This window comes from Pteropus vampyrus, unplaced genomic scaffold (genome assembly GCF_000151845.1).
Source record: "Pteropus vampyrus isolate Shadow unplaced genomic scaffold, Pvam_2.0 Scaffold26, whole genome shotgun sequence".
Taxonomy (NCBI): domain Eukaryota; kingdom Metazoa; phylum Chordata; class Mammalia; order Chiroptera; family Pteropodidae; genus Pteropus; species Pteropus vampyrus.
This window is the reverse complement of record NW_011888807.1, coordinates 10408334-10434223: the sequence shown is the minus strand read 5'-3', so window position 1 is coordinate 10434223 and position 25890 is coordinate 10408334. Positions and strand designations below refer to the sequence as shown.

General features: G+C 32.5%; 1 protein-coding gene and 1 pseudogene across 1 annotated transcript in view; one reads left to right on the top strand and one right to left on the bottom strand.

Moving 5' to 3' along the window:
* GBE1 (1,4-alpha-glucan branching enzyme 1) overlaps nt 1–25890 on the bottom strand; it is a 197132-nt gene that overhangs the window by 43508 nt on the left and 127734 nt on the right. Inside the window, exons 10-11 of the mRNA XM_023528476.1 lie at nt 24054–24164; nt 20226–20397 (exon numbers count right to left, since the gene is read on the bottom strand). Coding sequence (XP_023384244.1) covers nt 20226–20397; nt 24054–24164 — 283 coding nt within the window. The remainder of the gene's footprint in view (nt 1–20225; nt 20398–24053; nt 24165–25890) is intronic.
* LOC111737396 lies at nt 10666–10784 on the top strand (annotated as a pseudogene).

The following is a 25890-nucleotide window of genomic DNA, read 5'->3' as shown; positions in this document are numbered from 1 at the left end:
CAGTACTACTGGGGTGACAATGGATTTCAGATGACCCCAAAAGTAATACTACCACTTAGGGTCAGTTCCTTTTGGTTACATCAAAGATACACAATAGAGATAAACAAACTTTCCTAATGAATTATTCTTAAGAGATAAGCAGAGACATTGAAAAGGAAAGCATGTATCCCAGGAAATAAGATTGGGGAAAAAATGTTCACTTAAATCTTCTGTACTCCATAATTGACATCAATTTAATCCAATACTGGTATGAGTACCAGGCTAGAAGAGTACTTCTACAAGAATCCCAGGCTCTTTCAAGGCGAGCCTTCTATAGCTTTTCTAGGTTTTCTAGGTTTCAATCTCTCACAGCCTTTCTTTTGCAGTCAGCAACTCTAACTAGTATAGAGACTTTAACCTGATTATAACTTAATCAAAAAACTCTTGGTTTGCCCTTGGATGATGCTTCTATTGCCCCAAGTTCCTGCCAACAGCTAGCTATCCTTATCTGCTTCCCAATGTTCAGTTAGTTCTTGCTTCCTCTCAGGTCACTGGTGCCAAAGAAATGAGGAAAAAAGTTGCAGAGCAGCATGATGGCTTGTGGGAAACACAGTGAACTTGTTATCCCAATAAAAGAAAGGTTATCAGCATTTATACCTGTGTGCTTCAGTGTTCCCCTTTGCTCTAGGTAATATTGATTTTAAATTAAAAAAAAAAAATAATGACAAGGTTATGAATTAGCCTATCAGCTGGCTTTAAAGGCATTTAAAAAGAAAGATTCAAAACCACATAAAAAGCTTAATGTCTTTAAAATAAATGGCATTTCAAGTATCATACACAAATCTCCTAGAAGGTTTGATGCAATATAAACAACCAAACCACCATCCTCCATATAGGTAAACCATAACATCTTCTTCATGTTAAATCATTCTCCATACTTCCTCAAAAGTTAAAATTCTAAATGAGAGAAACAATTTGGTAAAGAAAAGAACACGGAAACGAAGTGATACAATTAGAGATTTAATCAGTTTTTTTTTTTTTTTAATTTTTTCATATCCAACCATCTCTTTAGCTAAACTTTTCCATTTGGAAACACTCATCACTGTTATTCACCCCTGGGTAAGTAGTGTTTCTTTGCTCTCTTTTGAGTTTTATATTGGGAAATATCAGACCTTGCTTTAATCAAACCAGATACCACATAGTGATATGATCATGGCTCATGTTTCCTGCTTCTATATCTCTCCAGATAGTCCTTGATTTGTAAAGATTCCAGAAATCCTGTCCGCTCTTCAATAACCAGCTTAAACACCACTTCCTTTGTTAGAGACATATTTCTTTTTCAGTCCATGAAACTTACTTACATTTTTAGCTAGATGAATTGCATTCAAGAATAGACACAGTTCCTAACTTCCCTTTATTGCTCTGTATCTAAGTTTTGTCTAGTGATATACAAGCAATTATGTAAAGATTCTTTCAAAAGAGCTGACTCAAATGGTAGATATTCACCTTTTATTCTTCCTTCTTGCTGTGTAGAGAGTGTTTTGGTACTTTGATTTAGACTATCTAAGATGGACTGCATTTCAGTTTTGTGCCTTTTACTTTATATAGTAAAATATTTTGTACATGTAGCTATACAATTAAGTTAATTTAATATAACTGTACCCAAAACTATAAATTTCTATGTAAACTTCTATTCTTCAGGTTAGAAAGTGCATGCATAGTGCAGAGGGAAACAATACAAAATATGTTATTATTATAGAATAGATATCTTAGTAACTTAATTTGAAATGAACATAATGCACTAAATTTTAAATAGTATAAAGAAAGCTATTCAGAAATGCTATAGCTTGCATAAAGAGTAAAGAAATTTTCAAGAGGCTCTAATTACACTAAAAAGAAGATTAAAATAAGCATCCAGAATTATGGCACAGTAGTTAACTGAATCTCTTGCAAACTGGTACCCGAATGTATAAAACAAATTTGTCAAAGTTTTCCCCAAACTTCTTGCAACTTTACAAAGAATCATTAAATGTGTCTGTATTTGGGGGGGAAACAAAACTTTTAACATTCCAAGTGACAGCTGTCAAGACTCATGAATATCCAAATATTCATAACCTAGCAGACATTCTAAACCAGCAACCAGGAATACATACATATTTACTTTCACACTATTCCTAGGATCTGTTAAAAAAGAAAATAAAACTTTATAGGAATAGTGGGAGCACAGAGTGGAAACAGACTAAGAAGGTAAACTTTGCTGATAAATAACTACAAATTCTATTGTACAGTTTTATGCTTTCAAATAACGTTCTGACTATAAATTAGTATACTCTTTTAAATAAAGAATATCTCTTATAGAAATTAGATAATAGGAAAAATCATGTGTTACACAGTGAAGAAAGTAATGAATTTTAGGACTTAGGTTGTTACCTACAGTATGTAACTATAGCTACAATATGCAAGCTGTGTAGCTTTCCCTGATTGTAATATAGTAAGAACTTACATTTATCAAACATTTATTATGTACAAAGCATCATTCCAAATTCTTAACATCACTAAATAAAATAAAGTGCCTAGTAAAATAGGTATCATTATAATCTCCATTTCTCAGATGATGGAGGTGAGGCACAGAAAGATTAAGTAATATGCCAAATATGATATAGTTAGGAAGTAAAGCTGCCATGATCAGAATCTAGGTAGACTGTCTCTAAATCTGAACTCTTTTACCCACTATATTACAGTGTCACAAAATGAAAATTATAAAAAGGAACTAACTAAGTTTGTACATTTGTGTACTAAGTGAAATTATGCATACAAAAATGCTTTATAAACTTTAAAAGCTTAAATAAATGCAATATACATAGAAAATTTGGTGGGAATGTATATAGGAAAAGGGACATGAAAAATAGGATGTTGTGACTTGGTTATTTGGTGAATGCTAAGTACAAGGAAAGGAAAGGGGCAATTGAAATGACTCTGGGTTCAACTGGTTATTCAAATAGAGATGATGACACTAATAATAATCATTTTAAAAAAGCATCATGATTTATAGGGAGGATGATTTCAGTTTTGGATTCAGTGACTTTGAGGAGCCAGCAAGATAGAGATCCTAGACAAGCAACTTCAACATTTATGTTTGTAGTTAAGAGCAAAAGGTTGGATTTTGAGATATTTATTTGGGAATTACCTACAGTAGAGAGACAGCCAAAGTGTAAAAGTAGATGAGATTTCTGAGAAAGAAAGAATAGGAAAAAAGAGAAAATATGCCCAGAATAACATCTGAGGGAATAGATACACAGTAGGAGAAACAAGAAGGAGGCTGAAGAAATTGGGGGGCGGGAGGCATCATGATTGATAGGACAAAGAAGAGTGGGAAGGAAAACACGAGGAAAGTCAAACTGAAACAGGTGATCGACAGAGTTCCAGTGTGGGTGCAGAAACCTGCTAATCAATGATGACCTTGGAAACCAGAGTGTTGCAACTATAGAGAGCGCAGCAGGAAACCTACAAGGGTCTGCGTGGTGAATAGAGTACGAGAAAGCAGGGTTAGCAAACATAACTACTATAATAAAGTCTAACAAAGTAGAGGAAAAATCAATAAAACAGTAATTAGCTTCACAGTTTAGTAACATTTCTTCATTTGTATAATGTACATTTTAAAGAAATGTTTTTACATTTTTAAATATTTTCTCAGATTCTTTTCCTAGTAATTTTATTGTAATTGTAGAAATAATTAAAATGTGTGCCAAAATCATGGTGAAAAGATCTCCAGTCCAGTGTTTACTATTTATGTTGCATGTTTAGCCACACTATAAAAGGAGACATTGTTTTAGTTAACTATAATTTAAAAACAAAATAACTTAGGTATCACTAACATATATCATCAAGTTGCAGAGGACGTACTGCTTGGTATAAAATATCTTTTGCTAAGAGTCAGAAAAAAGCAAATTTTCTGCTAATTATTAAAAATACAAAAATTATATTTTATATTAAAATTATTGACTTATATATTTTACATGTTAAGTCATAATAATTATATCTGCCTCTTCCAAGTAATCTTTTTAAGACAAAAGAGATACTATTGATGAAAATATTCTTGACTCATTAAAAAGCCAAGGATTGTGTGTACTCAAGGTTACATAGATAGAAACTATGATTTAAGGAAACAAAAATGTTTCTACAAATGGATTTTAATATATTAAATGCTAATGTGTATAAGGATTACATTATTTTCTTCTCCAAGAAAATAATTTTCATACTATGCATATCAAAATATAGAGATATTCATACTTTTTCCAATTTAAAAATGTAGCCTTAAATTCAACTGATTAAAAATGAATGAATATCCTTGTTTTTTACTCAAAAACTGATAGGTGTCTATAGAAAGGGTAATTAGATTTAAAACTTTCAGCTCTTTATCTTAAGCGGTCCAGCCTTTGATGCTATATTAGCTCAGGCAACTCTTGCCCTCATTTAGTCGGGGGCAGCATATATTGGCAAAGGAAGGGAAAAAAAGCGAAGAAGAATGAAAGAACTAAGTTGGATAATAGGCTGGTAGTCACTGAAGACTTTTATTTCACTTTCAAGACATTTAAAAAGTTAAGTCTGTTCATTTTTAACTACTTGAGAAATATTTTCCAAGGGAATAAGAACTCTCCCCAATATTGCCCTTAGGAAGAATATGAGGCCAAAGTCTTTGTTTTATTTTACGCAACAGAACATCTATTTAGTTACATGGGAATGGCTGGGCCAGGAGGAAAATCATATCTGTCAATCTTAAAAGTAAAATCTATACATCAAACCAGAAACAAATGATTATCTTCGAGATAATATTTAGAGATAATCAGAAACTAGCAGGCAACACCTGAGTAGATGTTCCAGAAGTGATAATGAATAATATAGTATTTCTCAATCTTTTTGTTATTATTTCCCCTCTACCCCCACCTACTCCCCCCACCCTACACAAACACACGCCACACACACACTCAGGAGCCTTTTAAGACATTTGTTTCCTAATTGCTTCAACCTCATGAAATTTAAATACTACAGCACTGCTTCATATGTGTTTATATGCTGTTATACTCTGCAGAACAATAATTACTGTAATATTTAAGACTTTTTTTTGCCCTCCCTTAACAATCCATTTTTATCCCCCCCACCCAGTAGTGATATCATCACCAATGACAATGCATCAATAAGGCATGTTTATGAAATCATGAAGGTACACAGGTTGCTGAAAATGGGTGCACACATTTTGCTCTGTGTATAGAAGGCTGTCTGCATTAGGTCAAGAAATTTGTTTGATTTCACATCTTCAAAGGGTATATAAAGGGAGCCTACCAGGTCCATGTGATCACCACCCCCCACCCTACCCCCCAGGATTTTGTTCCCATCTGTCTTCATAGGAGCTATCAAAGAAAGTCTGGCTCCAAAAATATTGGGAGAGACTAACAAATATCATAACAGTAGCTTTCCAACTTTACAAGCAAAAGAACATATCTGACTACTTTTATTTACTCTGCTAATATTTATTTGTTCTCATTTATAAGAAACCCCGTATACACATGGGATTTAAAAGCCTCCTAATTAGAAGACAGAGAGACAGAGAAAGAGAGAGATTCTTATTGGTTCACATACCTTTCAGAAGACTCTTGCTTTAATAAATAAAATGCCTTTTAAAAAGTCAATAAATGGATTTTTCAAAATGTACTGGGGTTGTTTATTTGTTCAACATGTAATAATTAAGTTCTTGTGTCATACATTATTTTAAAGTCTATAGATAGGCATAAAATAAGCTGAGCTTTAAAAAATATTTTTAAGTACACAGCAATTTTACATTATAATAAAGACAAAGTAAAGTAAGGAAAATATAAAATGTAGAATTAAGTTTTAACCACATAATATAATTAATATTTTTACTTAAACTATATAAAATATATTAAAATAACCCAAGATATCTGGATGTCTTCCTCTTTGTGGAAACATGTTATTAAGGTTGACTACTGTGGTGGGAAAGAGAGACTATAAGAAAACTCAGTATAACAACTTCATAATACATTTGCTATCTACCTTATTAATTTGTTATCGAGTACAAAATTTTAATTCATGATGCAAATATAATGAAGTATAATGTACATATGATTAAAATATTGAAAATGGGTGGCTTATCTAGTTCTAAAACTTATTTTTGTCGTCTCATCCTTTCATCACAAAATGGTCATCTCAGTATTTCTCAAAATGGAACATCTGAATGACATTGGTTTTGTTAGTGTTGGTAAATCTCAAACACCTATGTTTTTTTTTTTTTTTACCAAAAGTAATTTATAATAGTCTATTATATAATGGTGTGTAATCAAGCTGCAAAGCTGTTTCTGGTTTGTGTCTCCCAAGCTATAAAATTCCTGTATAAAAACTGAAAGTTGACATATATTTTTAAGGTTAAGGTATATGTTTTTTAGTTAACTGTCGATAGATTTCCTAAATGCATTTTTAAAGGGGAGATAAATATTGCATTGTTGGCATTTCTACAATATACTTGTGAACTGATTATTTATACTATTGTTTTTTTTTTTATATTTGTAATTTATGCTTCTGCAGGGATAACTTACTTGAAGCAATTTAATTATATGAAAAGGTTTTCATGGAAGATAAACCAGGTGGTAATTCTTTGAAATATTACAGAATTTTTAAAAATAGCACATTTTTCAACTTCACCACAAATTGTTCATTCTACAAACTCTAAATTAAAGAAAACTTTTCCAAATGATAGTTACTGAATAATGTGAGTTATACAGGTATTCTCTACTTTTCAAAGCTCTAGTTATGTCACTTCGGTTTTATGAAAGACCTACATTAGTACCTGTTTTTGCAAACTGAATTTGAAGAGGATTTTTTCTTTTACAAAAAATAAAAAGGCAAAAGCAAGAATGGTGTTCATTTGTTTTGCAGGGAGATATTATACAGGCAACATGAACCCCTATCAGAAAAGTGGCACCACCAAGCTCCTTTCCCAAGAACTATACTCAGCAGCTCAGCATTAAGCCACCAAAGTTTTGAACTGTGTCTGTGAGCATATGTGCTTAATCTAGATTTATTGTGTGCATGTGTTAGCATGTCCTAATCAGAAAAGTCTAAGAGAGCTCATAAGGGTGTTACATTTAGTGTAAAAGTGGACATAACTAAGCATATTTGCTATGATTTGGTAGGTTATTTTTTGAGTCTAGGAATACTCAATTTTTTTTCCATATGTATTAATGGTAATTGCTTCTTCATTTTATTCATTTCTGTGTATAAAAGCTTTCACAGAAACTCTCTACTTTTGGATAGCAGGGGAAACCTATACCTATACTACTTTGTATTTTTTAATCTGCTTAAATCAGGTACCTAGATACTTTTTGAGTTATGAAATAAAATGCAGAAGTTGATTCAAACTTGCATAAAGAAACACATCTCTTACATGACCCGACCCACACAGAAAAAAACAAAAAACCAAAAAAACAAAAAAACAGTATTCAAGTATTCAATTATTTAGGATATAAATATTCAGTAAAAATAACATCTAAATAATGATATATTTTATTTGATACTACATAAGTTAGGCAGAATTAACAGGTAAATATCACTTTTCACTTGAGTTAATGACCAGAGGAATCACAGTATTTATGTGGCCTTGTAAAATGGTAATTTTATTTTCCTCATAATCTTTAGAAAAATCTTATTTAAAAAATGAAGTAGATGATTTTGAACGCATCTGCAGAGAATATATCTAATTTATTGATTGATGTGGTTAATAGTGTGGAAAGAATTTATACTTATGATTTTAAAGAAATCTGGTGGCAGAGGACCTTGCAATGCTACATTTAGTTTGAGGTGACTGCTCCCTCAAATCTATCTTTCACATTTTTAGTAACATATCTAAACTGCGCATCTGACTTTGTCAATCTGTAAAATCCTTCAATAGCTTTCTATGACCTGGCCTCTGCTTCTATCTTCAGCCTTTTCTCTGATCATTCATGTTCTAAGCTAATGTACCCTTCATTCTGTTTCACCTTAGCTTTGCTTAGCCATCATTCCAGTGGAGAATGCTCACAGATGTTCCCAATACAGAGGAAAGGGATACTTGAAACTTAACCCTGATAGCCCACCAATTCTTCCACTAAGTATTAGTTCAGTGTACTTCTTTCAAGTACTCACAGTGCTCAATGCAGATTTGGAAGGCGACATTTACCACCTAACACACCTAAATCTATCTGGCATTGTCTGTCTCCTCCCTGGCCAGAGGGTTCCAGGAGCTAATGGCTAGGTCTTCTCTTTTGCTACCCAACTCCTTGGCTGGTACTTGACACAGCAGTAAGGGATGAATCATTGTAGAATGAAGTGAGCAAAGGAGACTAACAAGAAATTTGTAAGACTGACTCAAAATTTTGAAATAAATTACTTTCTCTGTAATTTGGTTCATTGTTTTCCTCTTTGATTCAACCCTTTTGGCAACAGGTACTGGTGCTCCTATCAGAATCTAATGCCTGATGATTTCAAGTAGAGCTGAGGCGGTGATGCTGATGCTGGGCAATGGCTGCAAGTACAGATGAAGTTTCGTTCACTTGCTAGCCGCTCACCTCCTGCTGTGCAGCCCATTTCCTAATAGGCCACAGGCTGCTACTGGTCCACGGCCCGGGAGTTTGGGATCCCTGCTCCAGAGGGATATTTATAGTCATCACTGCCAATGTTAACATTCGTTTCATTTAAAATAATAATATTGGCTTATATAGGGTAGTGTGTTTTGGAGTCCGACAAAGCCGAGTTCAAATTCTGGCTTCTGTATTAACCTAAACAAGCAATTTAAACTTTCATTTTCTTCATGTGTGAAATGAAGATACTCATTCCTACCTCTCAGGGTTGAAACTCATTTAGCATGCTGCCTTGATAAGGGTAGATGTTCAAGATATTGTAGCTGTTGTTAGAACAGTATGATCAATGATTGTCACATTAAGACAAGTCACCCAAATAATCTGCATTTCCCCAACCCCTCAAAGAAAATGCAATCCCAAAGAGAAACTTATCTCTCTCCAGTGTAGAAGAAAAAGGAAAAATTACTATATTTTGCAAGGAACTAAGAAAATATCTCTCTACTATTAACTGAGGGTAGTGTATATTGTTAACTTTCCTGCTTTGTTTTAGAGGGAGATGGTACGAGCTGAGGGTGGAGAAGTAGGACTCAGATAATGATCTAAAGTTTACAGCAGAGAGATCCATCTTCTAAATTTGTAGTCTCCTGTTGGCAAGTTGCTCGGAAGAAATGTCAGAGCAGAATATTTGAGTTTAGAAGACCTACCACCACATTCCAAGAAATGACAGCTATATAGGTTACAAGCTATGGCAATATATAATCAATCACATTTTACATGCTATGATTATAAGGATCTTTATGGCCTGCTTGAATAACATTAGAAGAGACAGCCATTCAGCCTTTGAGACAAACTCTCTGATCAATTATTTTTGAAGGAAAGATCTATAGGTTTCTTGGTAACCTCTGGAAACCTATGAATAGTTCTTAGAAGCTGAGTCAAACAATGACTTCCTACATAGTAAAACTTGAGAGGATGGAATTAGTGAAGGTGAGAAATGATTCAAGAGCCTAACAACATAGCAGAAATATTGTAAAGTATGAAGAAAACTCATACCATGGGGCAGGTGGGGGAGAAGGGGATGGTATTCATTTACTGGCATTTCATTTAAGACGATTCCACCAATAAGATGAGGTTATCACTTAGGTGGGTATCTGGATTGTATCAGGGAGACTTAATTAACGGTGGAACTCTAGGAATACAGGTTCAGGTCCAGGGATAATGCTCATTGTATATTAATTTATCTTTACTCACATCTCCTATTATAGCATCCTATTTTTCTCTCCTTAGGAAAATGAGCAGCTTGATAGAGGATTCTGGACCCAGCTGATACCTTGGATTTAGAAGAATCTTTTGAAGGACACTGAACCTCATAGATAGGAAGTGAGGCTTTGGAGTTATTCCAAAATGCTAGGTAATAAAGTAATAAAGAGGATTTGATAAAAATATCTGTATTTCTAAATAATGTTAAAATACATATTACCTCCATTCTGCAAACTCAACCAACTACCACTCAATGGAGCTGGAGAGGTTTATATACTATGAATCTCCTTCTAATCCAGGGCTACGTGGATAGTGAGTCCATTCATATATTCATATAATATGTAAATATATATTCATAGAGTATGCACACACACATCCATACACACAGTAGATATATACTATATATACACTACTGTATATATACAGTGTGTGTGTGTAGTAGTAATAGTAGTAGTAGTAGTAGTAGTAGTAGTAGCAGCAGCAGAAGTAGTAGTAGTAGCCTAAGAGCAAAAAATTCAAATATTAATTTTCCAAATAACTGTACTCTTTTCACTGGGACTTATTCTAAGATCCAGGACTACTTTATTGGTTTGTTAGATTAAGAATCCTGCTATGTAGCCTCCAAGTGGAAAGTTCTATTACTGATTATCTCACCTTGAGGAAATAGAAATGAAAAGAAGATCAAGTGTCTTCCTGTGCATGAGAGTTATCGTTGTTTATCATGATATGATTATATACATTCTCTAAGAGAAAGGTCAGTGCCCTAAATGGTAAGCTTTAGTTTAAAATCCATAAATAAGTCTACAGCCATGCCACCCTGAACACGCCCGATCCTGTCTGATTTCGGAAGCTAAACAGGGTCGAACCTGGTTAGTACTTGGATGGGAGACCACCTAGGAATACCAGGTGCTGTAGGCGATAAAAAAATAAAAATAAAAACAAACAAATAAATAATAAAAATGATAAAAAATAAAATAAAATCCACACATAACACATGAGGGATAATATTGCACTGGTTAGCATGTCCTTCATAGAAAAACAATTTTATTTTCCTGGGAAGTCTCTCTAATGAAAAAAAAATGACTGAACTAACAGTAATAATTAATATCTCCATTTTTCTGATAGGGTTTTATAGAAATAAACCAAAGAGAATAAAGTTCCTCTTTCTGGTGTAAAAGGCTTAGAGGCAAAGACCAGAGAGCAGTAGACCTGACTTAGTGGGGACTGACTGAGCAGCTGCAGTGGGTCTCATCCTACTGCTTTAACTTTTTCTTTGTAACTTCAGTAGGAGGTCAGCCCAGCTAAATAGTAAATAGTTCAGAAGGAGAAGTTAACTCCACACACATTGACAACCATATAAGAAATGCAGGAACCATACAAGTATCTTACCCTGAGACAAAGGCTGAAATAATTAAGGAAAGATGAGTTCAGTTGCTTTTTCCCACTCAACATCCAGATTATTAGTAGATCCTTTTCCTATTTGTAAAGGGTATGATATATCCAATTTGGTCAATGTGAGAGAAAAATGTGAGTTTTACATCAGAAATGTTCTCTACTAGGTTAAAATGAATTTCTCCAATGTGACTCCTCTCCCAGATTATAATCATCGACAAGGCTTTGGAGGTTCTATTGTGAAAATTAACTTGGTAGAAAGAACATTTCTAGTACTGATAGATATTTAAATCTCATGGGGAGAGGGACAGGGAATTCCATCAGCTAGTTTCCAGTGATTCCAGCACAGTCTGGACCTGTCTCTGGCACAACCTCCATTTGTCCATTTCCCTCCAACAGTGGGTCTCTATGCTGTGTCTCCACAAATTAAAATCACTTGGTGAGACTTTTTAAAAGTGCTATTGCTAGAGCCTCATGCTCAATGGCTCTAGCCCGAATGGTTGGTGTGGAGTTCAGGATTCAATATTTTAAGGCTCTCCAGGTAATTACAGCAGCACTTCCTTTTTAGCAGAATATCATATTCATGTTAAGTTCTCATTAAATGCCAGCTAAAATTGGTTATCAGTGTGCTATAAATCAAATCAGGGCCATTACTTTTAAGTCTATGCCATTTAAAATAGATGCTATTTGTGTCTCTGAACATTTTCAACAGGGCTTCAAGCCATTTACAACTGCTCCTATTGAGAATTCTGCAGTTTTTCACAGCTCAATTTTATAGACTTCTACTAGTCATGTTACATTCAGTAAACTTGCCTCAACAAGCTAAGAGAAAATGCCCAAAATTAGCACTCCTACTGTTCTGGAGAGCGTATTTTGTCCTCCTATAACTGTTTCAATTCCAGCACTTAGCAGGAAGATATTTAAAGTTTTATTGTATTCCTATCTATCAGGAAAAAAGAATTTACAAGTTTGACACTAAACAATCACAGAAGGAAGACTGAAGTAAGATCATACATTTACACTGAAGTATAATATAACTATCACTAAATGCAGACTGACACTTGGGACAAAATCCATCCAACTTTCCCTGTGGCTTTAGGGAGAATGTAATATATTCATTAAAGAATGTCCTACATAATTTCAAATGTCAAAATACAATATAATCATATTTAGAAAATCCTTCAAATTTAGTAATGAAAATTTCATAATACTGCTGAGAGAGAAAATTGCAAGTTTGTAATTATACCTCTTTCTCCACAGGTATTATTCATAATAGAAACTAGACTAACATCATGGTAATGAGATTCCTAAACAAGAAAGTAGTAAAACATATGTACACCTATCAATGACCTACATTATGAACAAAACATAGTTTATTCTCTGTCATTTTAGTTTGTTTATAAATAGAGCAAACAATATAACAAAAACAGAAAAGACTTCTGATTTAAATTTTATCTATTTATAAAAATATATTTAAAAAATGTTTCTCAATACCAAACAGGAAAACTCCAGGAGCATTCCAATTCCTTTTTGCCTTGTTTGCTATGGGAAGTCCAAGTCCAGTCTCTTGGACATTCATGGACAGTTGAACTTCCCACATACCAAAATGTATCTCAACTGCCCTTCTCTTCCTTCTATATTCCCCTCCTGTACCCTCTTTAATTTCTGTCCAGAGAAGATTCATATATCTTTTATATCCTCTTGGAATTCTCTTTACTTAATAGCCTTAAGAATCACCCAAAAAGATTTTTAAAATTCCAAAACCCAGGCTATGACCAAGACCAAGTCAACCACAATTTCTAGTAGTATTTTTTGTAACTGCCCAGGTCATTCCAATGTGCAATTTTGAGAACCAGTGATTTATTGATTCTCTACCAGTTATTTCATAATTTAAAAAAATCTTTTCCTCTTTTTGACAGATATTCTAACAAAACTCTAAACTTTGATTGATCATGCCCTTCTAGAAAGTCACAGAATTAAAAGACTGATTCAATTTATAGTCTTGATTAGAGATCTCAAATGAGCAGTCAATACTGCCTAGATATTCTACTATGGTTCTCTAGCATTTTCATACTTGGAGATGTCTATTTTATGCTTCGACTTTTTTCTCAAATGCCTCTTACTCCTTCTGCTCTCAAATGATGACATCACTGAGAATATAAAAGCTATCAGGCATGAACTTTTTCGCCTTCACACAATTCCACTTATAACCAACTGGCATCTATATCCAGAAATTGACATGGAAACAATGAGTTTAACTTGAATGAATAAATTAATGAATGAGCAAACAAATCAATGTGTCCCATTGATTCTAGATTATTTCTGACATTTCGCTTTATGCATTAACCTCTGATGTATTGAGGAATATTTGTTTTATGATTACAATATGAGGTTTCAGTTTTTTGGACTACTGTGCTATGTTATAATGGTGAGACCTTGCTACTTTTGTTGATTTAACTCTGCTAGATCGGTATATTTTAAATAAGAAATTTAAATCATTTATGTCTTGAGATATGCCCAGGGAGTTATGTGCAGCATTAAAATATCAAATCAAATGAAGGTGTACTCATTTGGAAAATGTTCTTCTGTAACACTACAATCCCCAAGAAGAAGAAAATGACAACCGAGAAAGAAAAGCTTCTAGTGCAAGAATAATTCTTACTTTAGTTCAAAGCCTTTTCTGAACAAGTGAAATATGAATATGACAGTATTTAAAGTGATTCAGGTCACTCTGCATTTGACTCTCTATCTATACATGATGAAACTAAAGAAGATGAAGTCAGATCAGGGGAGAAACAAAAATGTTCTTTGAAATAGAACTGGTAGCAAGCTCTCAATAAGAAGACTGAAGTCCTTACCAAACCAAACCAAACCAAACAAAAAAGTTGTTTAAAGAGATTCTCTTAAAGTTACTAAATAAGACTGCAGAAAAATTAAGAAACATCTGGAGTTAGAAGTCCAGTGTAACTTTCTCCTTACCACTGCCTAGTCTATGACAGGGTTACAAAGAGCTTTCTGAAAAGCCACAAAATTTTTCAGAAAATAAAAAGACTAGCAACTCATTGATGACAATATTTTAATGTATTTTATTTTTTTTTGAAATTCGCATTTAAAAAAACTATTAAATAATATTATTTCCTTTTAAAATTTATGATTAAATTTTCATCATTCTGTTTGGATAGCTGATTCTTAAAATTACATTCTACTTTGTCATATTTTAAATCAGGAAAATATGTGCTTAATACTTAAATTTTAGTTTATGCTTTACTCGATATTTTAAAATATCAAGTAAAATATTTTAAAAATATAAAAATGTTTTATATGTTTATATTTTAAATGAATTAAAATTTAGTGTCTTTTCTTTTTTTACAATTCCAAGCAGTCTTTAATTAAAAAAAAAAATACTATTCGGTACCTTTATTTTGGTATTATACGGAATGAAACTGAAGTATCAATATTGGTGTTTCTTCCTAGTACTATGATCACTGCACATAGTCACTATTTGCCTGACTAACCACATCTCTTTGCAGCAGTTCCTGAAGAATCACAAGATGAGGCTATGTATTCACTCCATCTGCCTCAGCTAACTGGACTAGGAAAAGGTTGCACTAGCATGATAACCAGATAGCCATCAGAAAACTGGGCAAAATATACTCCTATCCTCATTTTCTTCTTCTTTGAATTGCTTTAGCAGTTTATCTACATGAAATTAATACATATTCACTGAGATCATCCTATGTGTAAAGCAGATGTTTTATATTTACTTTTAGCCATTAATTAAACATTCTTAAAACAATCAATGGTTATAAAAAGTTGCAAAGACATATCCATATAGATTATCAACAATAACACATCTGTATCCTTTCAGGTACATTATTAATAGAGGAAAAAAAAAACATAAGGCCATTTAAGCATCAATATTAGGTCTTTCTTATTGAAGAGTTCATAATATTTTAAAGTGACTGAAAAACCACATTTTTCATTAAACTTGCCAATCAACGGATGATCTCTAAATTGATTTCCTTAGGCCCCAGTTTTTTAGAGGTTTAATATTTGAAGTTTAATATTCCCAACTGACTTTAATCTCACTCCACTGCTTCAGTCTTGCTCCTACTTAAACTTTTACTGATTTTGTTGCATGGCTTTCTTGTGCCTTTCTATTCTGTTGACTGCTCGAAACAGCTCATAAATTTCACCAACAGTCTCCTAACCTAGTTTCTACATACTGACATGACATTCTCTGCTGATCCCCTTTCACTGCATCTAGTGCATGCAGTAATATAAAGATACTTGTCTGCTTACTTGTCTGTACTTCTTTTTGGGTTTTGGAAGCTTGAGGACAATAACTATTTTCCCCTTAGAATATCCACCACTTAGCAATACCTGGTACATAGTAGATACATATAAATGTCTGAAGCATGAAGGAATTTTATCGATTGTGTTAAAACACATTCTGGAACATGTTATGAATTTATTAAATTTATAATTTAAATTAATATATATCTCAAATTCACTAACTTTTTAAATTAAACTTGCCTTAAATCAATCTGTCTTCTCTCTCTCTTTCTCAATTCTGTGCACAGGTATGCCAGAAAAACATATTAAGGTCTATTCAATGGTCACACAGATTCATGCACAGACACCATATAATACATAATAAAACTAACTGATCAATATGATATTGGCTCATCCTAGAAATGAAAACTAGTTGAGGCAAATCTCAGACCTCCTCATACGTGAAAGATAAGTAAGGTGTTTTCATAGCAACATTCAGCAAATATTATGAATTAAACAGACACAAAAAAATAATATTTACTTGTACTGAGATTGACTGAAGATATTACTTAATTTACCACATAATATAAACTGGGAAAATGTCATTTGATTTTTAACATATAGTTTTTACCTTTCTCATATTTTTAAGTGGAACTAAATTAAGTATTTCAAGAAACTTTTATGTTAAACAATGCACCATCAGACAAGATTCTAAAGAAACACTCTTGGATGGGATTGGAAAGTCAGCATTCAGAAACCATATATGTAGTGGAATAACTAATAGTATTAAATACAGTAATAGTAATAAATAGTATTAAAATAGTAATAGTAAATTTAATTTAAAATCAAACTTATATTTAAATAAAAGTTAACTATAAGCTATGTGCCTAGCACTAGTTTGAGTATTATATATGTATTAATCCTTTCACCTTCAAAACAACCCTCTGAGACAGGCATTACTCCATTTTACCACTGAGCATATGAAAGTACAAATAATGAGTCATCTTGTCCCCAGTCACATAACTAGAAAACTTAGATTCCCACTCAGTTTTCTTAACCACTATGCTCCACATTTTCCCTAAAAGATATTCATTAGTTACATTTTGATGGCTAATTTGCATATTGATCTAAGAATAATTTTTGTCTAATTTCTCAAATTGGAAGTCAGAAGAAAAAGACAACCAATCAGCTGCTGTCATTTTCCAGTTGTGCAAAGTTAGCCATGTCCCTTTGCCTCTCCTAGTTGAAATTTTAGCAAAATGGGACTGGGAACATCTACCTAGCACATTTTAGTACTCTTCTAACTTTCAATCCAGGTTTCTTTTGAACTAAGACATAGTATAGTGCTATGTCAATATAAATAAACTCTCATGATCAGTGATATAAAAATATAAAAATAATTTAGCCATCCCTGCTTCCTTCTTCTCTATTTAACTCTTTCATAATGACTATGAGAGAAGAGTATAAAATATAAATTTATTTATTCATTACCAATTAAAATAATCTAGCAAATAAAAAAGAAATAATAGCAAATGTTCTTTTTTCAAATAATTTTTTTGAAACTCAAAACTAGGAGTATATAAAACAAAAACAACAAAACAAAACAAATCAGCCAAACTGTTTTAATTCTGAGAAAATCCATTACTTATCCTTATGATTTTTGATAATAGAACACATACTTAAATTCCTGACAAATTTATATAAACACAGTTTATTTAAAAAACAACAAATATGCGCTATTTTAGTATTTCTTTTAACTCTTTCTCTACTAGAGTGAAATAAAATTAAAATTCCAGAAAGTTAACAAAGTTTAAAACTGCCTAAAACATGAGTAAACAGACAGATTTCTCCTCATTTGAAGAATTTCTTAAATTGATCTTTTAAAATATTAATTTCTTATATGCCACTTGAAAAATTATATATCTATATATAAATTTGATATCTTTTTTCAGAAAAATGTGAAAGCCTTGTGATATGCTATATATTACTGTGCTAGTTGCAACTCGTTCCTGGAGATATAATAGTAAATAAGATACAGATGACCTCTACTTTCACTGAGTTTTAATTTTATCAAGGGAATCATACATTTAATAGTTTTTCAAATGTAATTTTGTTAAGTGCCATGGTAGGTAAATATATAGTACTATAAAAAATATACACTAGGAAAACCAGTACAGTTTGAGGCTTTAGGGAAGGCCTTCCTAAGTGGACTTGTAGATAAAGGATTTGATAAGGTAAGCAAAGGAGTGTTTGAGTGGGACAGTTCTAGGAGGGAGAACAACAAAATGTACAGAGTTCAGAGTGGAAAGAGGTTGGTACATTCAGTGAACTGAAAGAAGGCTTGCTTGGTTGGAGCAGAGTGATTAACAGTGAGACCCATGGGGGACTATTCAGGTTTACAGGTCAGTTGGAGGACACTATAATCATTGAAGCCATTAAGCAGAACAGTGACATGATCAGAAAATGAAAAAAAACATATATATATATATATTTAACATATATATATATATTTAAAATACACATATATTTAAATTCATGATAGCTCATGAGGAAATATAAAATTTCATAAAACATCAATAATCAGAAATTAGAGCCATTTGGAGATTTTTAATTTTAAAGTTTGTAGAGAAATACAAGATTTATGTAAGAAACTATGATAGAAGAAAATTTAAAAAAAAAAGATGCTATGTTGGAGTTAAACATTTAGAAGCCATTTGTTTCAAGAACAAAAGGTAGAATAAAACTTCAAAAAATCTGAGTCCTATATCAAAGAATAACCTCAAAATTATATGTGATACCACAAATATGGGCAATTTATAGACCTTTTAGAAAGAGATGCAAGAAACGTTTATTGTGTTACTAATAAAAGTTCCATGGGAAGAGTTTCCAAAACAGAAGTTCAGCCTGCCCTAGGTTGAATATACAGTTAATGTAATAGTAAGATAAATATTTCACGGGGTTTATGGAGTTCCTGGAGAACTGTCAATATCCTAGCTGCCCATGATCTGTTTATATCCCCAAGGAAAATACTGACCAAGACTCAGGAAATAGTTCTTATTATGAACTTTCATCAGACCTTTCTTGTATGAAAGTTATAAATATTAAACTAACTATGGCCATTAAGTCTCTCACCTGCAAATAGTTTTGTTTTACTCTGATGCTTGCCTGGAGCCTCTATTATGTGCTACAGGCTAGAACTGTCCTCAACAAAAAAGGACAGTCTCAAGAAAAGGAGTCTATTAGGTACTTCAAACTATTGACACTCTCGACTATTTGGTTTAGATTTCTGAGTTTTAAGTTTATCAGAGTAGTTGTATATTTAATCATTTTTCACGACTTCCAGACTAAAGCAATAGACCGTCAGGATTTCTAGAACTTTCAGATGTAGTGGGCTTCAAGAATTAATTATACAGGACTGACTGCATGAACTCAAAGGTCTTATTTTATTTTGTTTCTTTGGAAAATTGCTTTAGTTTCTAAGTATTTAAGGCAGCCCCCCTCCTTTTTTCCTTAAGCTATCTACAGACTGTAACAGCTTAATAAACTCCACTTTTGTAAATGAAATAAAGCATTTAAAAATCTCTCACTAACCTCCCTGTTCTCCTTACTTTACATGGCAACATAATTATCAGCATAGGTTCATAGACTCTACCTTTTTTATCAGAATATAACTGAATAAAATAATTGTACAACTAAGGCCTTACTGGAATGGCCATATTTGTGAGTGATGCTCATTGAGTTTTAAGGAACTGAGGCTGATTTCACTTATAGATAGAACATCTGCTAAGTCTGCCCAGGAAATTTGGCCTGGTGTTTGGCTGGCACGGTGCAGCCTCTCAGGTCAGGAAGCACACTTCCTAGCAGGTTAGGAATATTAAATTTTGATGATCCAGAGAGAAGAGGAATGCACTTGAAGGTATAGTCATGCAGGTGAGATTCAGTGTACAGTTTGTTGGGCTTGGCTTTCTAACCTCAAGTTAGAAGCTTTTAAAAATCCAATCTGAGATTCCTTATTAAAACTGCCAGAAGGAAATGAATTAATCTGAAGTACTACGGCTTTTGCTGTAGAAAAAGTAAGTCAGCCTCCCATATACATTTACCAGTCTTTCTGTCTCTCTAGCCTAAAAGTCGGCAAAATCTCCTAAAACTTGAATGTTCAAATGGTCATTGTTAATCAAATAGAACAGAAAACAGTATTAGTTCATTTCTATTTTTTAAAATAAATAATTCTTTACCCATCACAACATCCTGGGCAATGACTTTCGCATTTATAATGCAAATATACTAATGTACAATTATCTCAAAGAAAAGCAATAATAGCATAGTATGGTATGACATAACAATTACCTCTTTCATATGTTTAATGTGCAAATACTATAATAATAAACAGAATAATTAAATTCAGAATAATAATTTAAAATTTTAAAAATAGTTCTCACACTTGTCAACAATATTGAGTAAAATAAAATAACAGCTAATAGACTACTTTTGCATCATCTATGTATTAGTATAACAATCTTGGAGTAATTTAATTTTTGCAGTTAACACAGGATAGCATATTAAAAACATAAAGTTGTAATTTTCTATTTTAAACTTAAACAGCCAAATCAAAATATTCTACATGATTTATGCATATGTAATATTAGTTAACATTTAAAACATAGATTGGATGTGTGTTAAACTCATACTTACCCATGAAATTGAGGTAGCCTTCTCCACCAAGTGCATGAGTAATGAGTCGAATCATTTTATGAAGCTGTATTCCACGATCAATAACCGGAGTAAAAGGGGATAAAACACTCATGTTGGTATACATTTCAGCATCCATCAACCAAAATGCCAGTGTCTTATCCCCAACGAGTGCCTATAGAAATAAAAGTCACTGAGATAAATGCAAAGAGTAGGTACTAAACAGCTGTGATTTACACTAGAATAATACATGGTTACAAATGATGGAAAACCATGGTGAAGAAGTGTGTGAATCAGTACTAATTTCATGCGTTTTCCAATAATTACTTTCTATGTTGAAGGTGAGCTGGTAAATCAAGTTAAATATCAACACCTCTGTTTTCATGACTGATTTTTATTTTTAAAAGAGCTTGGTGGAAATATCATAAGTTTCTTAACTATTTGTTATACCTGAAATGATGCTTTAAATTTTTTGAAATTGTAATAAATATTTATTATAATGTTAAGAAAACTACATGGATTGTTAAAATACTTTGCATACCATGAATTTATTTGTTTTGAAAGAATGTAAGAATATCTAAAAATATTTATGTGTATATATTTATGCATATTTATATGTATTTATATATGTATAGGTATTTATATATAATATGTATATAAACATATTAAAATAGACTCTCCTCTCCTTCAGCAGAGGCTTGATGACTTTTTCTTAAAACATAAATATTGCTTTCTCATTGTGTTTACCATTTAATCTAAAATGTGCTTGTTTTACATAAAAATATAATATTAATAAATGGGGCAGGTAACTCAGAAACACCCTGAGTAGGAGAAGAGAGGCCTCTTAATCTGAATTATTCATGGTTAAAAATTGCTAACTAATGCAAAATGTTCGTCATTGAAAAAAAAAAATATATATATATAGTGAAACATATAATTGAGATTAAACTATGATCTCATTATCCATTGCAATTATTTTCATTTTAGAAAAAACATTTTACTTATAAATATGTTATAATCTCTAATCTATTTTGATTAAAATGACTTGTCTTTAAAATACTGTTACAAGAAAATCTACTCATTTGTGGGTCTTGTGCTTAGTTTCAAGAGCCAAGAAAGAATTGACTCAGAATGCCAAGAAAGAATTAACTCAGAATACGGTTCTTGCCACAAGAATTCTGTGTTTGATTAGATGATAATTGTGTATTACATGAGCTCAATTTTGTTTTGTTTTGTTTTTTACTTTATCAAAGCAATGTCTTTGTTCTCTAACTTTTAGGTAAATATTTTAACTCTAAACATACAAAAAAATGTGTACTGTTTTGGACTGAATTGTGCTCCACCCTCCAATTCATGTTGAAGTCCTAACTGATAATGTGACTATATTTGGTAACAGGGCCTTTAAAAAGGAAATTGAGGTTAAATGAGGTCATAGGGTGGGGTCCTAACCTCATGAGTGGTGTCCCTATATAAAGAGGAAAAGACAGTTGGGATGAAGGTATACAGAAAAAGAACACATGAGGACACAGAGAGAAGATGGCCACCTGCAAGCCCAGGAGAGAGGCCTCAGGAAAAACTAAACCTGCTGACCCCTTGATCTTATACTTTTCAGCCTCCAGAACTATAAGAAATACACTCTATCTGTGGCATTTTATTATTAAAGTCCTAGCAGACTAATACATGTACTAATAAAATGCAGCTTCAATCTGACATATAACTTGGAGTTCATATAAGCTTAGTTTGGAAATGGGCTACGATGATAAAAAACATTTGAAAATAATGCATATAAGATATAAATATATTTGTTAAATTGTATTAGACAGCACTATTTATTAAAACGATTTGTCCTTTCTACTTGTTTTGAATTGTTTAATTATATTTTTACTACTATAATCTCTGATTCTGTTGTAAAATCATTTTGATAATTTCTCTTGGATTTTTACTATGACATATATTTCTATATTATTTGCTTTATAAATATACATATTTATTATTTTATCAGATTTGTATATTTGCTTTTAGAAAGAACAAGGCAACTTGCATCTTTCTGTACATTTCTGACAATTTGTAGTACAAGGCAGAATTTCCTAAATCTTTAAAGTATGAAATAATTCTTGGTAAATCTATAATGCTTCTGTACATTTGAGAAGAAAATTATGAAAGTAATCTAGCAGTTTAATCTAAAATTTGTTTATTCCACTCATTTATTTATTATTTCATTCATTCATGTAAAATTAGCGTATATTGAAAGCTCAAAATGTGCTACAACTGCTAAGAGTTTTCAGTAGAAAGATATAATTTATGTATGTATTTTAGTTTTCATATTGTTATGTGCTTGGTGAGTGGTTCCCCTCCATCCTTAAATTAATATTATTTATTTCTTTTTTGTTATATTTTGGTTCTTTTTTTTTTTTTCATATTTATATGATGTGCTCTATGACCAATTTAATTTGAAAAAGTCAGCAGCGATCTGGTTTGGAAAATGCCAAATTTAGATTATGTCCAGTATATGAGTTAGCAAACTTTCTATAAAGATCAAATAGTACATACTTTAGGCATTCTGTGACACGTTCTTTGTATCAACTACTTAAATCTGCCATTATGGCTGAAAAGCATCCATACACAAGATGAAAATGAATGAACATGCTGTGTTCCAATTAACTTTACAAAAACAGAAAGCAGGCGGAATTTGGCCCATGGGCCTTCGTAGCTTACTTCTCATCTACTTATACCTTCTTAATAGAGGAGACACCTGAAAAACCACCTGTTTACCTTAAATGGTTAATTTCTGCTGAAATAACAGAAAACTTATTGTCAGAGCTTCAATTTTCTTAGCACATATACTGCATATAATTCAAAAATTTTTACTCTAATTTTAATGTATAAAAAGCACATTTTATGTTGTTTATTTTTCTGAGGATTAATATAGCTTTAACTAACTGACCTTTCCCTCATTTATTTATGTTTACTGAGTTCCTAGTAGGAGTAGTCACAGTACTGAAAACACAAAGATATAAAAACAAATTTTCTACCTAAAACATGAGAACGTGGAGAATGGAACAACTATTCTTACTCTACACAAATAGATGAATGCTTCAGGGAGAATATGATATCTGAGCCAGAGCACTGGGTCTTTTATAGGAGCTTTTACAGGTGAAACAGGCATTTGCGGGTATGTGAGGGAAAGTACAAGACTGGAATGTGGGTTACTTATTCAGGAATAGGTGAGAATTTTACAGTATTAAAGAACAGAATGCTTAGAGAGTTGAACAGAAAATGAAGGTAGAAACTTTGGCTCAGGCCAGGATAATGCATGGCCCTGATTCAATGACAGGCTTCACTCAAAAGATCTGGGTCGACAAAATAAGCTTTCCTCTTTGCAAAATACCTCAGATTGCATTAAAGATGGAGTGAAGCTGAGGGGACAGTAATCAATTAGCAGCAGATTTTAGTGACTGAGTAAAAAAGATGAGAGCCTGTCAAAGGCACAAAAGTAACCTCTAGAAGGAATTCTAAAATGGGAGTTAAAATGAACCTGGACAGAACCAATACTTCATCACAACCAGGGAAAACGGGTAAGATAACACTTGCAACTGTCATTTACTCTATCTTTAATTAGAGTTTGGCAGGATAAAAATAGCACTGCACTTTGAAGCTGGAATCTCTAGATCTATAAAATAATTTTAAAATGTTATTCAAGTATAAGTAAATTTCACATTGCTATAGATAGATATAGATAGATATGTTATATTAACTGTATTAAATTATAAAACAAGTTTTTAGATATTTTAATACAAACAGAAATATAAATTTATAATCATATTGATTTACCTGATCATGACTCTCTGCATAAGCAATGCACTTTTCAAGGTAGCGTCTGTTTGTGAGTGTGTGCACTATATTGCCCATATTCCAATCTTCATCTTTAAACTCTTTAAGTAGCTAGATGCAAGAGAGAAAATAATTTGCATAAACCATTATCATTCTTACATTAAATCTTAACCTGAGGGATATATTATATCAATCCAAATTATTTGACATGCAGATACAAGTGCTCTCATATAGCAAAGACATCTAGATCACTGTTTAAACTTCTACTGAAATCACAGCTTTTAAGCAAACTGTCCAAATGACAGTGGTATACTGTGTGCACGCACAGGAGTATTTTTACTTTTGTGTGTGTTAGGATTTTTGCAACTTTTTTTCCCCTTGTAATGACTGCAACTCTTGATTAAAAACTACAGAAAAGTTGTTGTGCAATATAACCTCCCATAACTTTTACAAGGCACAGATATACCTGTTACATTTTTAGGTTGAATTAAAAGTAATTAGCAGGAATACTGTTGTGTTTCACTTTTTAAAAATGATAATTGAAAAAATAACTATTATTTCAAAGTTTAGAGATTAATTATTATGAAATAATTATCATGTTAACAGACCACACATTTTTGTCCCCACTTCATTCACCACTCAGTCTTCAATCTGGCTTCTGCGCCTCTAATACCTCTCGAATGCATATGACCTTGTCAAGGTCTCAGATGAAGCCTCTCAGATAAGTAATTGCTCTTTCTTAGGCAGATACCAGCTATACCTGTTAACAAGGCTGACCCCTTCCCTCTCCAGGAAACACTTTCCTTCTTAGTCTACCACTGTGAAACTCTTGATTGTTTTGTTTTGTTTTCTCTTCACTTTAGGCACTCTACAAAGTCTTTCCCTCTGCTTAGCCTATAAAAGCAGGTACTCTTTAAAGTTATGTCCTCGAAATAGCCTCTTCTTTTTTACTCAACACACTCTTTTTGTGTGCGCTCATTTCTCTGTTCAAAATGTACACTGCACTCTGTGATACACAGAATTCTAGGATGTTCCCACAAGTCTTGCTCTCTTGTAGTCACGCCTTTGTGTAATCTTTTACCTAGAGTGTAGGTGGGACCTTGAATATGATGGATGTCCTCTGAAGAAACTGTGAGATAATAACTGAATAATGTTTTAAGTTGTAGTAATTTGTTATGCAGCAATAGAAAACTAATGCAGCAATCTTGGTACCAGAAATTGGGTTCAGGCCTGCTTATATCTTCTTTCGCTGACATTTTTCCCCCTGTGTAATTCAGACATGCTTAGCCATACCCCATAATTATTTTATGAATCACTGGCCTGCAGAGAACAGACTGTGATAGGCAGAAAAATGGCCACCCATAGAATCTCACATACTAATGCTCAGAATCTTCAAAGACCAATGTAATTACAAGGATCTTTCTAAAAAGGAGATATGAATGGTCAGAGTAAGAGGGGGATATGAAGATGCTATTCCTTGATGGCTTTGAAGATGAAAGAAGGGGCCATGAGCCAAAAATATACGTGGCTTTTAGAGGCTAGAAAAGGCAAAGAAACTAGAGCATCTAGAAGAAATATAGCCTTGATTTCAGCCTATTAAAACCCATTTCATATTTGTGACCTATATAGAATTGTAAGAACTATATAATAGGAAATTTGTATTATTTTAAATCATTAAATTTGTGGTAATTAGATACAGCAACAATTTGAAACTAATGTATAGACCTATACAAATGTGCCTAATTAATTTTTGACAAATGTACCAAAATAATTCAATAAAAGTTAGATAGACTTTTTAAACAAATTATGCTGAAAGAGCTGGATATCCATGGGGGTT